This window comes from Schistocerca nitens, chromosome 11, assembly GCF_023898315.1.
Source record: "Schistocerca nitens isolate TAMUIC-IGC-003100 chromosome 11, iqSchNite1.1, whole genome shotgun sequence".
Classification (NCBI taxonomy): Eukaryota; Metazoa; Arthropoda; class Insecta; order Orthoptera; family Acrididae; genus Schistocerca; species Schistocerca nitens.
Window position 1 is genome coordinate 73672925 of NC_064624.1, and position 16557 is coordinate 73689481.

The 16557-nt window shown below is 43.8% G+C and overlaps 1 protein-coding gene across 1 annotated transcript in view; it reads left to right on the forward strand.

Moving 5' to 3' along the window:
• Window positions 1-6988, forward strand: part of LOC126212659 (uncharacterized) — a 140709-nt gene extending 133721 nt beyond the window's left edge. The window contains exons 7-8 of the mRNA XM_049940082.1: window positions 5065-5744; window positions 6980-6988. Coding sequence (XP_049796039.1) covers window positions 5065-5744; window positions 6980-6988 — 689 coding nt within the window. The remainder of the gene's footprint in view (window positions 1-5064; window positions 5745-6979) is intronic.
• Window positions 6989-16557: the final 9569 nt, after the last annotated feature.

Here is a 16557-nt window from a genome sequence, read left to right on the forward strand (position 1 = left end):
TAATATGGGCAACAGTACGCTAAGTGTAACGTGCTACGAATACATAGAAAGAAAGATCCTTTATCATTTAGCTAGAATATAGCAGGTTATCAATTGGAAGCAGTTAATTCCATAAATTATTGGCAGTAGGCATTAGGAGTGATTTCAAATGGAATGACCATATAAAATTAATCGTCGGTACAGCAGACGCCAGACTGAGATTCACTGGAAGAATCCTAAGGAAATGCAGTCCTAAAACAAAGGAAGTAGGTTACAGTACGCTTGTTCGCCCATTGCTTGAATACTGATCACCGGTGTGGGATCTGTACCAGATATCGTGTACATAAGAGATAGAGAAGATCCAACGGAGAACATCGTGCTTCGTTACAGGATCATTTAGTAATCGCGAAAGCGTTACGGAGATGATAGAGAAATTGCAGTGGAAGACTCTGCAAGAGAGACGCTCAGTTGGTCGGTACGGGCTTTTATTGAAGTTTCGAGAACATATCTTCACGGAGGAGTCAAGCAGTATATTGCTCCCTCCTACGTATATCTCGCGAAGAGACCATGAGGATAAAATCAGAGAGATTAGAACCCACACAGAGGCATACCGACAATCTTTATTTCCACGAACAATACGACACTGGGATAGAAGGGAGGACTGATAGAGGTACTCAAGGTACCCTCCGCCACACACCGTCACGTGGCTTGTGGAGTATGGATGTATATGTGGAGCCACGCCCAATCCACAGCAGCATTGTTCGTTAAGGAACTCGTGCACCTGCTTGTCAATGTATAATGTAGCTGTACTCTACTGTAACTACGCACAGTCCGTGATTGCTTTCTCTTGTTCAAGCAACAAAAAAGTTTTCATTCCTGTATCCTTCTAAATAGTGTGGTCTGTATGACATACCAGTCCATGTAAGAAGATGCCGGTTCCTTTCCAATTCCTACATGTAATGAGGGTGGTCCTTAGACCAGAAAACAATATTCGTCCTGTATGAAATAGGATGTATCGCACGTTTATTATTACATAATAATCTCAAGCTGAATGTGGCAGAAATTGTAGCAACAAAGCATGACATACAACTACTTGCTCCATGTCGCTGTGAGATAATTCATTCATAAACATTGGCCTACATCCTTACATTTTCACAGCGGTGACCGCATTACAGCTAGTCTTTGTCCAATGGGTTCCATAGGAGACTGCTCAGGTCATTGAAGGACGAAGATATATGCTTCCCCTGGCGTTCTGCTACGTCCAGTAATCACCTCATGTGTGCCACTGCCTGCAAAAACAGCACGTTTCTCTCAATACAGCAGCGTTACTTGGCGAGGAGAAACATGGCCAATGCTCACATTCTCGCTGTCAGTGGTTGACCTGTGTGTGATCGTTCGTGCACCCACACACAAGCCATCATTCGCTCCATTAGCCTGTAACTGTTTCGGCACAGATTCACAGCGTAAACAATGCAATTGTCACTTCACAGCAGAGATTATTCCCAAATTCTACACTATCAGGGTTGGTACAGGGACTTTTCGGACATCAAGCTGCTGAGGCACACTAGTGTACTATTCATTCAGTGGATCTGGGACATCTGTCTGTCTGAATACTAAAATGGGTCTTTACATTTCGGCTTGCACCTACCGGGTGATTGCCCTTGGATAGTTGTTGCTTGTGACCTGTTCTCATCGTTGATCGTCGACGATTTAACCAAACTGGAAGGTTTTTCCTTTTTGAATTGCAAATTGCTTAACCTTTACTATACAGGGAGTGGAATGACTTGACCCATACAGTGACCATTTCATTTCAACAAATTTTTTGCATCATAGATAGATCATTAACAGAATTACAATCATAAATCAGATAATGATTTCTTCAAGAAACGCCATTCAGGCAAACTTTACAAACTGCTTGCTATATAAAACCATAAATGAATTAATCTCTTTGCAAATATTTAAATAAACCGCCACTCGGGCCAAGTAAATCATTTAAAATAAACTTTACATCTAATAACCAGGAAATCAATTATTATTTCCACATAGATTGAAGAACCGCCCCTCCCAGGCGAGATATTAGCAAACAACTTTACAACGTTATAGACAGTTTGATCGATAACAACCCAGTTATTTCCCCACCAAAATTGACATACGCCACTAAGGCTGAACTCCACAGCAATTTTAGAAAACCTTTTCAATTAAGACACATTCTTCTAGATATCCCTTAATATTCTTAAGACAAATATTTAAAACATTTGACCCGGGCAGTCTTGCAGAGCCACCACAAGTTTTAGAAGACTGCAGCTTGTACAATAACTGAGGCCCAAGATCGTGAGGCCGCGACTTGGCCACGGACGCTGGAGGCGACTGAGTACTCATCTTCGAATTAAGGTGTGGACTCCGTTTGTACTTCCACCCCGTTCAGAACACCGAAATCGGAACCAAACGGCACACGCGAGCTCAGGCGAAGTCCACCGCCCATACGCCAGCTAGTAATTTAAAAGGGAAGGCTCTGCACGTCGATGGCCCACTGCTTCCGATGTGTGAAACATAAATCAGAAGCGGCAACAGGGAACCAAACAACCCTTCCTTCACCTTAATACTCAAACTTATACAGAAAACTACTAAGATGCAATTGACAATAATAAAACTGATTTCATTTCTTTAAGCAGAAACACGTACACGAATGATGCAAACGGAACTGGCTCATTAAAACCCAAGCATCACATGGAGCACTTTATGTTGGTCTGTAAGGTACCACACGGCAATATTTACACACGGAATATAGATCGTTGGGTAAGGCTGTGCACAAGTGTCAATGTTTTAGACACTTGCCAGGTGAAGTAAGAACAATACTATTAAGGAGCGAAGCACACACTTAATACACTACTGGCCATTAAAATTGCTACACCACGAGAATGACATGCTACAGGCGCGAAATTTAACCGACAGGTAGAAGATGCTGTGATATGCAAATGATTAGCTTTGAAGAGCATTCACACAAGGTTGGCGTTGGTGGCGACACCTACAACGTGCTGACATGAGAAAAGTTTCCAACCGATTTTTCATACACAAACAGCAATTGACCGGCGTTGCCTGGTGAAACGTTGTTGTGATGCCTCGTGTAAGGAGGAGAAATGCGTACCATCACGTTTCCGACTTTGATAAAGGTAGGATTGTAGCCTATCGCGATTTCAGTTTATCGTATCGCGACATTGCTGCTCGCGTTGGTCGAGATCCAACGGATGTTAGCAGAATATGGAATCAGTGGGTTCTGGAGGGTAATACGGAACGCCGTGCTGGATCCCAACGGCCTCATATCACTAGCAGTCCAGATGACAGGCATCTTATCCACATGGCTGTAACGGACCGTGCAGCTACGTCTCGATCCCTGAGTCAACAGATGGGGACGTTTGCAAGACAACAACCATCTGCACGAACAGTTCGACGACGTTTGCAGCAGCATGGACTATCAGCTCGGAGACCGTGGCTGAGGTTACCCTTGACGCTGCATCACAGACAGGAGCGCCTGCGATGGTTTACTCAACGACGAACCTGGGTGCACGAATGTCAAAACGTCATTTTTTCGGATGAATCCAGGTTCTGTTTACAGCATCATGATGGTCGCATCCGTGTTTGGTGACATCGCGGTGAGCGCACATTGGCATCGTGTATTCGTCATCGAAATACTGGCGTATCACCCGGCGTGACGTATGGGGTGCCACTGGTTACACGTGTTGGTCACCTTTTGTTCGCATTGACGGCACTTTGAAAAGTGGACATTACGTTTCAGATGTGTTACGACCTGTGGCTCTACCCTTTATTCGATCCCTGTGAAACCCTACATTTCAGCAGGAAAATGCACGACCGCATGTTGCAGGTCCTGTATGGACCTTTCTGGATACAGAAAATGTTCGACTGCTGCCGTGGCCAGCACATTCTCCAGATCTCTCACCAACGGAAAACGGCTGGTCAATGGTGGCCGAGCAACTGGCTCGTCACAATACGCCAATCACGACTCTTGATGAACTGTGGTATCGTGATGAAGCTGCATAGGTAGCTGTACCTGTGGACGCCATCCAAGCTCTGTTTGACTCAATGACCAGGCGTATCAAGCCCGTTATTACGGCCAGTGGTTGTTGTTCTGGGTACTGATTTCTCAGGATCTATGCACCCAAATTGTGTGAAAATGTAATCACATGTCAGTTCTAGTGTAATTTATTTGTCCAATGAATACCCGTTTACATCTGCATTTCTTCTTGGTGTAGCAATTTTTAATGGCCAGTAGTGTAAGGGGCATGAAATATCACATCCCAGGCCTTGCAACGCTTTGCTGCCTCAAGAGGAACCACCATTATATTTCACTAATCTTGGGTAGGACTTGAATTACTTAACTTGATGCCAGTTGCTGTATTGATTGGCGAAGACGCCAGACGTTGCTTAGTTAGTAACAGCGTGTTCCTTCACGGAAGCGAGCACATGCATAGCTTCACGAGGTTGCCAAGAAGCCACAGCGCCGGCCTGCCATTACTGACCCCAGTACGACCAAGCGCCACCTGCCGCCCGCACTCATGTACACCGTGCTCGCTGTCGCCTCTCCAACGTCTCGCTAATCCGCGCACTTCGGGGTGCCGGCCGGCCGCGGGTCTAGCGGTTCTAGGCGCTCAGCCCGGAACCGCGCGACTGCTACGGTCGCAGGTTCGAATCCTGCCTCGGGCATGGATGTGTGTGATGTACTTAGGTTGGTTAGGTTTAAGTAGTTCTAAGTTCTAGGGGACTGATGACCACAGATGTTAAGTCCCATAGTGCTCAGAGCCATTTGAACCATTTTTGAACTTCGGGGTGCCGTGCCCAACCTTGTTGTCGCTTTCCACACTGTACTACCCGCTGTATCCTGAGCCGGCTCAGGCTCCAAAGAGAAACGTCTGCCAGAGGGAATCGATGGCGCCTAAGTCAAAGACAGCCCTGGCACCATTCCCGCCACGACTCACAAACAACACCGAATCTTAACATCCAGAACAGCCGTGGAGTTCAACGACGTTCAGTGTATGAGTATCATCTACTTGCTGTCATCTTTTTTTGCAGGTGGGGAGTGGCAGCTGGAGGACAAAAGCAACGCTACGCTCTCCGTGGACACTGACTGCGTGCAGCTGTTGGCGAACGCCCTGGACCACCCCACATGTCCGCTGGAAGACCTGCCACTGGAAGCCCTTAAGCAGCGCGAGCAGTGCCGCGAGCAGCTGTGGGACGACGTGGTGCAGAGGTCGCCCCACATACCCGTCACCAGCTACCTGGCCTACACGCAGAGGGTAAACGTCAACTTCTGCCTGCTGGCCTGGATGGCGGTCAACTCGTACGGCATTTGTCAGGACGTCCCCTTCAGTATGATGCGGTCCGTGCACGACGCTCGCTGCTATTTCGACAGTCCCGATGACCAGTCGTGTCTGGAATCAAACGCTTCCGACGCCTTGTGTTCTGTTTCCAGAGCAGTGCTATTGCTGAAGTGCCGCGACTTTTCCTTCCAAAAACCTCCGGAGGTGTGTGGCGTCAATTTTTACGCAGATGGATCGCACTCGATGACGTTCAATGTAACGTGGCGAGGCGGCCTCAAAGGATATACAAAGCCAACCGAAAGAACACTTAACTACAAAGACAATCTAAACAGCGCCACATTAAAATACAAGAATTTCAAAATCGACTCTTTAAAACCGTTAGAAATATCATTTATAGCAGTAAACATTATTTTCCGCTTCTTGACTGCCGGGGTATACGTGTATCTTCCCCAGTTACGCAATTTCCCTGGAAAGATATTCTTGTCCTTTCAGGTCACGTGTTTGGTCCAGATCCTGTGTTCTGAGGTCGTGTATCGTATGGCAGGTGTCCCCGACTTATCCACTATAGTACTGATCGACAGCGCCCTCACACTGCTTAGCTGTATCTGGCTAAACATGTTCTGCTACCAAATGTACGCCTGTGTTCGTCATCTCAGGCTTCCGAACGACCTACTACCTACTGAAGTAAGCAAGCTATTCTGCCGTCAGCTGCTGTATGCATTAATAGCCTGGAGTGTAGTATGCACAACGTGCTTCACTTTGCAAAAAACGAGCAAACGTTATCTGATCCACAGTCGAATAATATTCCTTGTGAGTATTTCGCTATCGATAGCTTTTAATTTGGTTTCTCTTGGACTCGTGGGATATATGTACCTACGTGCTCGGAACACCATGCAGCATCTCAGAGTTTACAGTCAGAAGAAATTTGCCTCAAAGAAAGAACTCCTTTTCATGTCAGTTAAAACTGTTATCTTGAGTGGAATAGGGATTATTATTAGAATTGGGTTCCACCAGGTTCAAGGCATAGCACAGTTTGTGTACTACGTCCATATAGCTACGATGGCGCAGGGACCACTGCTGTTTGTTTTTTTCATTTGTAACGAAACCACGCTGCCTCTGCTCACCTGCAAAGTACTGGCCTGGTGGAGTCCGGACGTTTTCGTTGCTGAGGGAGAGCTGTGTTCATCAGCTGAGAGAAATATGGCGAAGAGACTCCACGAGCAAACCCTGGCTGCAGAATCCTCACTGTAATCTCCGTAATGTTTCTTTTCAGAGGACTGAAAACGCCTACAACATATAACGATAATACGAATGAATGACTACCTACAGCTGGAATACAGTTCCCTTACTAGTCACTTTTTGTATCTGACACTTGTAAGACCTCCATCGTTCCTAGTGTTTTATCGAAAGAAATCAGAATTTACTAAATACTTACTCCGAGCTGATAAGTGATAATGTCTCATATCTCGCGTCACAAATAAAATAAAGTCCACTCTTAGACATCTAGCCACTCATACATTAGCAGATGCATATGTAAAATTTGCTATAATGTTTAGTACATGATTATGTAAAGTAGATTGCACTTGAACTCATGCAAAGCCACTGAGTAATATTGTCACTATCACAAACACACTTATGTGATGTTATTAATGTTTTATCTGTTGTAGGTTTATTGAAACTGTGTCAAACTATTTGTCGTTTAAACAATTATAACTAAATTGAAACTGTATTTTAGAACAGTTGTGACAATGTTTTCATTGCAATGTATGTAATTACATGTTGCAAATTCAATCTTTCATTAATATAGCAATGTAGTGTCACAATCGAGCCGACTTCCAAACGATGTTATCTTGGAGAAACTAACCAGCAATGAATTATTTTACACTTCTCCTTCAGGAAAACAAAGTTTCCTACTCGAGTTATACAGCAATGTGAAGTGTCCCACTTCTCCATGATGCACCTGATAGAAATTACTTAGTTCTATTATTATTTTTTGGAATTACTAAGGCAGTTATGATGCAATTTTCTGTTGTCTATACTGAAATACAGTCATCAGAGTTGGGTTAAATTTGTGTAAACACGTCTGTTTGTAATAAAAATGGCAAATCCAAAGACGCATAGTTTGTTTTCTCATCACCTGAGTTTGTAGCTGTGACAGTGACTGAAGATGACAGCTGGATTCTGGTGATGCAAATGTCCCCACTGCCCTCAGAAGTGCCCATGAGAAATTCCGTAATTGAATTAATTATCTGAAAATGGTAATGGTTCGAACTACGGCTTCTTTCTACTGTCCAGCTGCTGGAACGCTTTTAAAGACTTCAGATGGGCTAATTTATTGGCATTTGTTGAGTTACTTCATGAACACACACTATTTGATTTTAACAATTGACACTCACATAACAGTTTATTTAGTGGCATGGTGTTAGTTTATTGAAGGCTCTGACTCTGGGACTAATTCTGTGTTTGACCCTCACAATAACACTGTGATAAAAATTACACAGTTCCAAAATCGACTTCCCTGGCGCAAAGTTCTCGCACTTGTCATGCCGATTTAGTCAGCCTACTACTCCACTATAGTTCACCTCGTCATCACTTTTTTCAGTCAAAACAATGGCTCTTATTTCATTGATTGTTCCACATACTCGCAGCTCTTTGACAAAAACCGTTAAATTATTTTTCATCCCATGTTGTTCTTAGCACGAAATTTGTAAAACGTTGATGTTTAGTCGTAAAATCTAGTAATTCATTACAACAATAACACCATCACCCAGTTCTGACAACTCCTTCATTCTGCTCATAGCCAGTCTTCCAAAAGCGTCTCTCACTCTTTCAATAAATTCCCTCTCCTCTCCATTCCTCACCATCCCACCATTACTCTAAGGAAACAACTTCCCCTCCTCAAACACAATTCATATCTCGGCCATGTCCTATCTGTCCATCTTTCGAATCCAGATTCCTCTCGTCAACTGCCTCTTCCTTTCCGATAAAATTACAGATGAAAGCACTTTCCACTTACTGTTAGTAAAAGGTGGAGGAAACAATACATGTATTTAAATGTTACTTTATATCTGTTTACAATTATATTAATGTTGCCCTTTGACATTTCTGTTAGAAATATATAACATGTGTTACACTGAATTCTGCATTAAAATCTTAAGCCATGAGTGAAGGTATTATATACTTCTACAACAGAGAAAAATTTCTATCACAGACCATCTTCATTGTACTGTGTACTGAAGTCTGTGACCACACTTCAACATAGAATGTAGCTCATGTGATAAAATTAACTGAAAGAGACATCGCGAAAACAGTGCCTCAGTTTTCTAATTTATTTTTTATCTAGAATCGCGTGAGTATTTGTGCATAGTATCCTCTGTCTACGTACTTTAATGCAATGAGATTTAGCAATTACTTACTAAAATTGAAACTGTATGATAATAAAAGGGAAGTTCTTGCCCTACTCCTTTTCCTCAGTTATATGATGAAACATTAACATGAAGAACTCCAAAATGTAAATAACAACATTTTATAATAGTTCACACATGTCAAAGAGGAGAACAGTGCAAGTACTGATTGAGGCAAATCATTTTAATTATAGTTCTCTAATGTGTAGGCACGAAAACGTACAATTACAGTGCATTTAGAGGAAGTTTTCTGCTTTCCCTTGATTCATATATAGCTTCTAACAGACCTCTAAATTTAAAACTACATGATCATTTCGTTGATTATTAATTGCACAGTCGCGCCTCGTCATGGGTCTCACTCCAAACTGAACAGCCGGAGATTCGATCGTCTATTGATCCAACGAATCATCTTTTTCAAGCAGCTATACATGATTTTCACCTCTCTCAAGGCTTCGTTAACCAGAAAGTTCTCTTACTGTTCCACATTAAGCTGCAGGGTGAGACGGAATTATTCGTTGCGTAATTCTTTATGTTTATATTTTGTTAATTAATATGATTTATGTTATGTGACATAATCGAATTTTAAACAGATGTGATAAAGTCGTACATGCATATGCTTTGTAATTTTAAGTGCTGTGCCAAGAGACATTTATATCAACGTAAAATCGGAGGACCAGGGAAATGAAGACACCTGGGGGGCAGCAGTGTGTGGACGAAGGTGTAACGCCATTTGCTGGGCTGATTAGTAGGTCGGTTCGAAAGAGTGGTAAAAATGGTTATAGCAAAGAACACTAATAAATAGTTATCGGTGTGACATATAAAAAGGCGATATAAATAACAACACGAGTACATAATAAGGGGAGAGACAATGGCAGTTAAAACATAAATTTACATGTTCTTCATTGGAAGAGACAGTTAAAAATGTCCACATGAAGATAAAAGCATAGTTGGAGATCTGCATAGCACTTAAGTACACCAAAATCACAAATAAAAGTTAAAAGTAGTCCACAGTGTTAAAACTATAAGATAAAAGTTGACTACACTAGAACGGTGGCATTATTAAACCCACTGCACGAGATGGACAAGACATGACAAAGAGTAAAATTTACTGGGAGGGACCTGCTGATGGAGGGGGGGGGGCAGAGAGGGGGGGCAGTGGGGGAGGAGGGGCTGGAGAGGATGGGATGAAAATAATTGGGTTGGGTGGCCCACAAAGGGGCAAGTGATTGGCTGCATGCGAAAGGGTGAGGGAAAGCAAGCCAGGAGGAAGCTGCTGAAATGCAGAAGGAGTGCGCTCGAAATGGTGTAGGAGGGAGGAAAAAGCAGCTCAGGAGATGGGAAAAGGAGGGGAGAGCGAACACTGAGGAGGGAGGAAGGTAGGATTAGAGTTGGTAGGACGGGCAGAGCATACAGGAGGGTCAGCCATTAGAAGGTATGTTAATAAAGAAGGTGGAGGGTGTGGTAATGGTGGGAAAATGGGTGTGGGATGGAGATGATACGAGACGCCAGTATGTGGAAGGGATCGAGTCTGCAGACAATGTTCTGGGCGCAGATGTGTTTGAGGAAAAGGAAAAGATGTGGGAAGGGGATGAGGTCTTATAGGATCTGTGTGGGAGATTGCAGGCAGATATGGAATACAAGGCAGAGTGCATGGCATTCGAGAACTTGAAGGGCTTTGTAGAACCTCTGTGGGATAGAAATCCAGGTGATGCTACCATAGCAAAGGATGGAGTGGATGAAGGATTTGTAGGTGTGAAGGATGGTGGATGGATGCAGTCTCCATTTCCCGCCAAACAGGAGTTCTAGGAGGTGTAGTCTGTTGTAGACTTTGTGTTGGACTATAAGGAGATGGAGAGTCCAGGTTTGATGATCGTTGAGGGTGAGACCAAGGTATTTCAGGATAGGAGTGAGGTGGTCAGAGCATAAATGGTAGCATAAATATCGTGGGGCCACAAGGAGGGGTTGATACCACCTATGATGATTTCCTGGGTCTTTGAACAGTTTATGAGAAGGAGCCACTGGTTTCACCAAGTGGTGATCTGGTAGAAGTGGATTTGAAGGGTACATTGAGACAGTTGAAGGGTAGGATAGAGGGCTAGGACAGAGTTTTCATCAGCAAACTGGAGGAGGTGAACATGCACTAGAAGTTTGGGTTTATCTGCAGAATAGAGGAGATGGGAAAGGACAGTCTAGGGGCATGCCTGTGGTGGGATTAAATGTATGGGAGATGGTATTATGGATAGTGACATAGGAGGGACGGTGGGAGAGGAATGAAGCAACGAGATGGACGAAATTAATAGGAAGGGCGTAGGTCTGGACTTTAAACACGACCCTGGGATGCCAGAAATGGTCATAGGCACCCTGTAGGTCGAGGGAAACAAAGATAGTGGTCAACAGGAGTTAAGTTGGAGGGAAAGAACAGTGGTTAGGTTAAGGAGCTGGTTGTCAGTAAAGCAGGAGTGTCGAAAGCCACACTGGGTAAGGGGAAGAAGGTGGTGCTGATTGAGGTCAGTGGAGGATGGACTTGAAGAACACAATAAACGTGGAGATGAGGCAGATGGGATGATAGGAAGAGGCGTCAAAGAGGGTTTCTTGGATTTATGGAACATCAGGAGGTGGGAAGTCTTCCAAAGGTCAGGGTGAAAGCCAGTGGAGAAGATGACATTATACAACATAGACAGGACAGCCAGGAAGGAGGGGGAGGATTCCTTAAGATGGCGATAGCTGACAATTTTGACCAGGGGTGGTGTTGCTTTTGGAGCAGAATATGAGCATAAAGTTGTGTGCTGTAATGGGAGTGTTTAAATCGAGGGGGGGGGGGGGTATCTGATCCAATTACTGGAAAGTGGGGGCGAGTGACAGGAGAGAGATCCTTGAAGGACCGTTGGGAAAAGGGAGTAATCAGAGTGGGGGGTCGTCTGGAATGGAGAAGACGTTGGAGAGGTGGGAAGGAATATGGTTAACCTTACTGAGATTTTCAGGGAAGGAGTAGTCATCATGTAGAAGGGGGTGCCTGTGGTATTTGTGGACAAGAAGGATGGCCTGTAGAGGAAGAGTAGGGCAGTGTGTATGGATAAGTTTGGTAGGAATGTTGGCTTCCATGGTGTCAGTGACAGTCTTCTGGAGGAAGGACAAGGCATGGCTGATGTCAGCAGATTTTTGGACAACATGATTGTGGAGAGAAGCAACGATTAGTATGATTAATCAATAATTCAAAAACAGTCTTAATAGCATTTATTATTATTATTATACCGCCAACCGGTTTCAACTTGACGTAGGGGTCATCTTCTGGGCGTTTACACCATTGGTCGACTGCTGGCGGTGTCACTCCTGTCTACATAACGGCAGTTTCGTGAAGATGACCCTAGAAGATGACCCGTACGTCGGGTTGAAACCGGTTGGCGGTATAATAGTAATAATAAATGCGATTAAGACTGTTTTTGAATTATTGATGTCAGCAGGGTGAGGTGTTCGGTCGGGACATGGAGCAGAGGTTGTGCCCAGAGAAGGATATGCTTGAGGAGGCCAATAGCGTCCCCACCTCGCACTGGGGAAAGGGAATTTTCTATGCAGCGGATGTGGGAGAGGTGCTTTTGACCACATTGACTGTAACAATGTCTTTCAATTATCTACTACTCGCACGTAAACGAGAAACATGACTGAAGTTACACGAGTCGAATACGATGAAGGGAGTGAGGCGGAATTGTAGCCTACCCCCATGCCATTCAGCCTGTACATTGAGCAAAACGTAAATGAGTAGGATGAGGAGATTAGCGAGGAAATGAATCTTCAGCGAGAAGAACTAAAATCTTCAAGATTTTTTATATGGCACTGTAATTCCGCCAGGGACGCCAAAACAATGGGACAGCAGTTAACCGAATTGATAGTATCTCGAAAAACGTTTATGAATGATTTTCAACCAAAGGAAATGAACGATAATAGAACATAGCCGATTTAAGTCAAGAATTGTTGATGTGCAGTAGAGTAACTGACGATGGACGAAATGGAGGGGTTGTGAAATATACACGCAGTAGCAAAAAACAAGTTTATCAAAAAGAGAAAAGTGTTTCTGAGAACAGAAATATTTAACAGCGAATGTATATAGAAATGTTACGAACATTTCCGGTAGGCAGTTGTGTTGACCAGCGATTCAGGCAAGAAGAAAAGAGAAGCTTTTTAAAAATGGCGCTACAGAAGACTGCAGTATATTAGATTCGTTGATCGAGTAACTAATGAGGAGATACCGGAACAAACTGCAATGGGAAAAACAGAAACTTACGTGCTGAGTTACCTAAAACAAAGTTTGGGTTGAGAGGTCGCATAGAGACATCGAGGAATCGTAGAGTTTCTAAAGAAGTTAATTACTGCAGGTTAAAATTGTTGGGCGGGGGTTACCAATGCCCGATTACCGTAAGGAGGTTGAAATGCATATCATGGCAGTGGCTGTACAGAGGAAGAAGATGTACCAGCGAGGAGAGCTTCATCAGACCAATCTCCCTATTACGCTGTTGACCACGAGGAAGGGTGTTGGGTAATTCATATTAAGTGCCTGGCAGAGGGTTAGTAGAGCATCTCCAGCCAATTTCTGTACAGTTCCACTCCTGAACATCGTGCAGGAGGAACGACACTTACATCTTTCCATGCTAGCTCCGATTTCTCTTAGTCTATTACAATGATCATTTCTCCCTGTGTAGGTAGACATAAATAAAATATTTCTGCAGTCGGAGGAGAAAGTTGGTGACTGAAATTTCGTGAGATGTTCTCGCCGTAACAGAAATCATCTTTGTTTAAATTACTGCCATCCCAACTCGCAGAACATATCCATGAGACTCTCTCTCCTATTTCGCGACAGTAAAGAACGAACTGCTCTCCTTAGAACTTTTTGATGTCTTTCACCAACTCAGTCGGGTAAGGGTCCCATACCACACAGGAAAACTGCAGAAGACGACGGACAAGCGTAGTGCATGCAGTCTCTTTAGTGGATTTGTTGCGTCTTCTAAGTATTCTGCCCATAAACCGCAGACTTTGGTTCGCTTTCCCCACATCGTTATCTGTAAGATCGTTCAAAGTCAAATACTTCCTGTTTTTCCTAGGTACTTAGGTGAATTAACAGTGTCTAGATTTGTGAGATTTATCGTGTATCTGATACGTAAAGGTCTCTTTTTTTATTTATGTGCGGTGTTTACAGTCATTTTTCACTTTTGGCTAAATAATTTGGTATTTGGAAATTGATTTTGATATTACGCTAACTTTACTTGCAGGTAATTGACAGCGTAATGTGCAAACTGTCTGCGAGGGCTGTTCAAAGTGTCTCTTCAATCGTTGATACAAATTGGGAACAGCAGACCGTATATAACAAATCGCTTTCGTACGCCAAATGTCATTTCTGTTTTACTCTATGACTTTCAGTCAATTAGTACGCCAGGTGACCTTTCCGAGAGGAAAGACGAACCCAGTCGCGAAACTGGAAATAAACTCCATAGGAACGCAATATAATTACAAGCCGTTTCTGTGGAACGGTATCAAAAGCTTTCTGGAAATCTAGAAAGGAATCAATTTAAGCATTCATTAAATGAGTAAGGAAATAGTTGTGTTTCACAAGAAAGATATTTACTGAATCAGTGCTGAGTACGTCTCAATAGACCGTTTTCTTCGAGATAATTCATAATGTTGGAACCCACTGTATGTTCCAAACATTACTGCAAATCGACGGTACTGGTATGGGTCATACTCGTTACGGCACCTGACTGGTATAGAATTTGGCAGAAAAAGTTGCCTCTATTAAGTGGTTTAAGTTGATCCTCTACGTCGAAGGTATCTATTTGTAAGTAACTCACGTCAGCACCAGTTCTTAATTCGAATTGTATAATACATTACTCGCCATTAAAATTTCATCACCATGTGGATGACGTGCTACAGACGCGAAATTTAACCGACAGGAAGAAGATGCTGTGATATGCAAATCATTAGCATTTCAGAGCATTCAGACAAGGTGACACCTACAACGTGTTGACACGAGGAAAGTTTCCAACCGATTTCTCCTACACAAACAGCAGTTGACCGGCGTTACCTGGTGAAACGTTGTTGTGATGCCTCGTTTAAGGAGGAGAAATGCATACCATCACGTTTCCGATTTTTATAAAGGTCGGATTGTAGCCTATCGCGATTGCGGTTTATCGTATCGCGACATTACTGCTCACGTTGGTCGAGATCCAATGACTGTTAGCAGAATATGGAATCGGTGGGTTCAGGAGGGTAATACGGAACGCCGTGCTGGATCCCGAGGGCCTCGTATCACTAGCAGTCGAGATGACAATCATCTTATCTGCATGACTGTAACGGATCGTGCAACCACGACTCGATCCCTGAGTTAACAGATGGGGACTTTTGCAAGACAACAACCATCTGCACGAATAGTTCGACGACGTTTAAGGCAGCACGGACTATCAGCTCGGAGACCGTGGCTGTGGTTACCCTTGACGCTGTATCACAGACCGAGCGCCTGCGATGCTGTACTCGACGACGAACCTGGGTGCACAAATGGCAAAACGTCATTTTTTCGGATGAATGCAAGTTCTGTTTACAGCATGGTGATGGTCGCATCCGTGTTTGGCGACGTCGCGGTGAACGCAAATTGGAAGCTGTATCCGTCCTCGCGATAGTGGCATATCACCCAGCGTGATGGTATGCGGTGCCATTGGTTACACGTCTCGGTCACCTCTTGTTCGCATTGACGGCACTTTGAACAGTGGGTGTTACATTTCAGATGTGTTACGACCCGTGGCTCTACCCTTCATTCGATCCCTGCGAACCCTACTTTTTAGCAGGATAATGCACGACCACATTTTGCAGGTCCTGTATGGGCCTTTCTGGATACAGAAAGTGTTCGACTGCTGCCGTGGCTAGCACATTCTCCACATCTCTCATCAATTGAAAACGTCTGGTCAATGGTGGCCGAGCAACTGGCTCGTCACAATACGCCAGTCACTACTCCTGATGAAGTGTGGTATCGTGTTGAAGCTGCATGGGCCACTGTACCTGTACACGCTATCCAAACTCTGTTTGACTCAATGCCCAGGCGTATCAAAGCCGTTATTACGGCCAGATGTGGTTGTTCTGGGTACTGATTTCTCAGGATCTATGCACCCAAATTGTGTGAAAATGTAATCGCATGTCAGTTCTAGTATAATATATTTGTCCAATGAATACGCGTTTATCATCTGCATTTCTTCTTGGTGTAGCAATTTTAATGGCCAGTAGTGTATTTACCGTGTTTAGTAACTCGTCTTTAGCGACACTTTGATGAGTAACGTTAGCACCGCCATCGTGCAGAGAAGGTATGAATTGTGTCTTGTCGCTGGCGTACTTCACATTCGACCTGAATCTCTTTGGGTTTTCTGTGAGATGTGGACACAATGTTCCGTTGTGGGAACTATTAAAAGCATCCCCCAATGAAGTCCGCTCCAAATTTTGAGTTTTTATAAAACATCGCCCATCTCGGTGATATTACGTCGTTTTCAGTTTCCCATGATTTTGTATCGTTTCTTCTTCAATGGTGACCTCTTTTGTGCGCTATAGGATGATAGTGCCGTTTCTTATTAATATGCTTGATATAAATCATTCGATTAGTGGGAAACTACGATCGCAGGAACGTGATTTGTCGCCTCCAAGTTTTATTTGCGTAAGTGGACCACTGCAGATGTGCACCAGAAATACTCCACTCGTTTACGTGTGTGTGTGTGTGTGTGTGTGTGTGTGTGTGTGTGTGAAAAGTGCGTCATATCATCGCTGTAAAGGCATGCGGTTAGCGGTCAGCGGGCAGCTAACATCCCGTTTGCGGT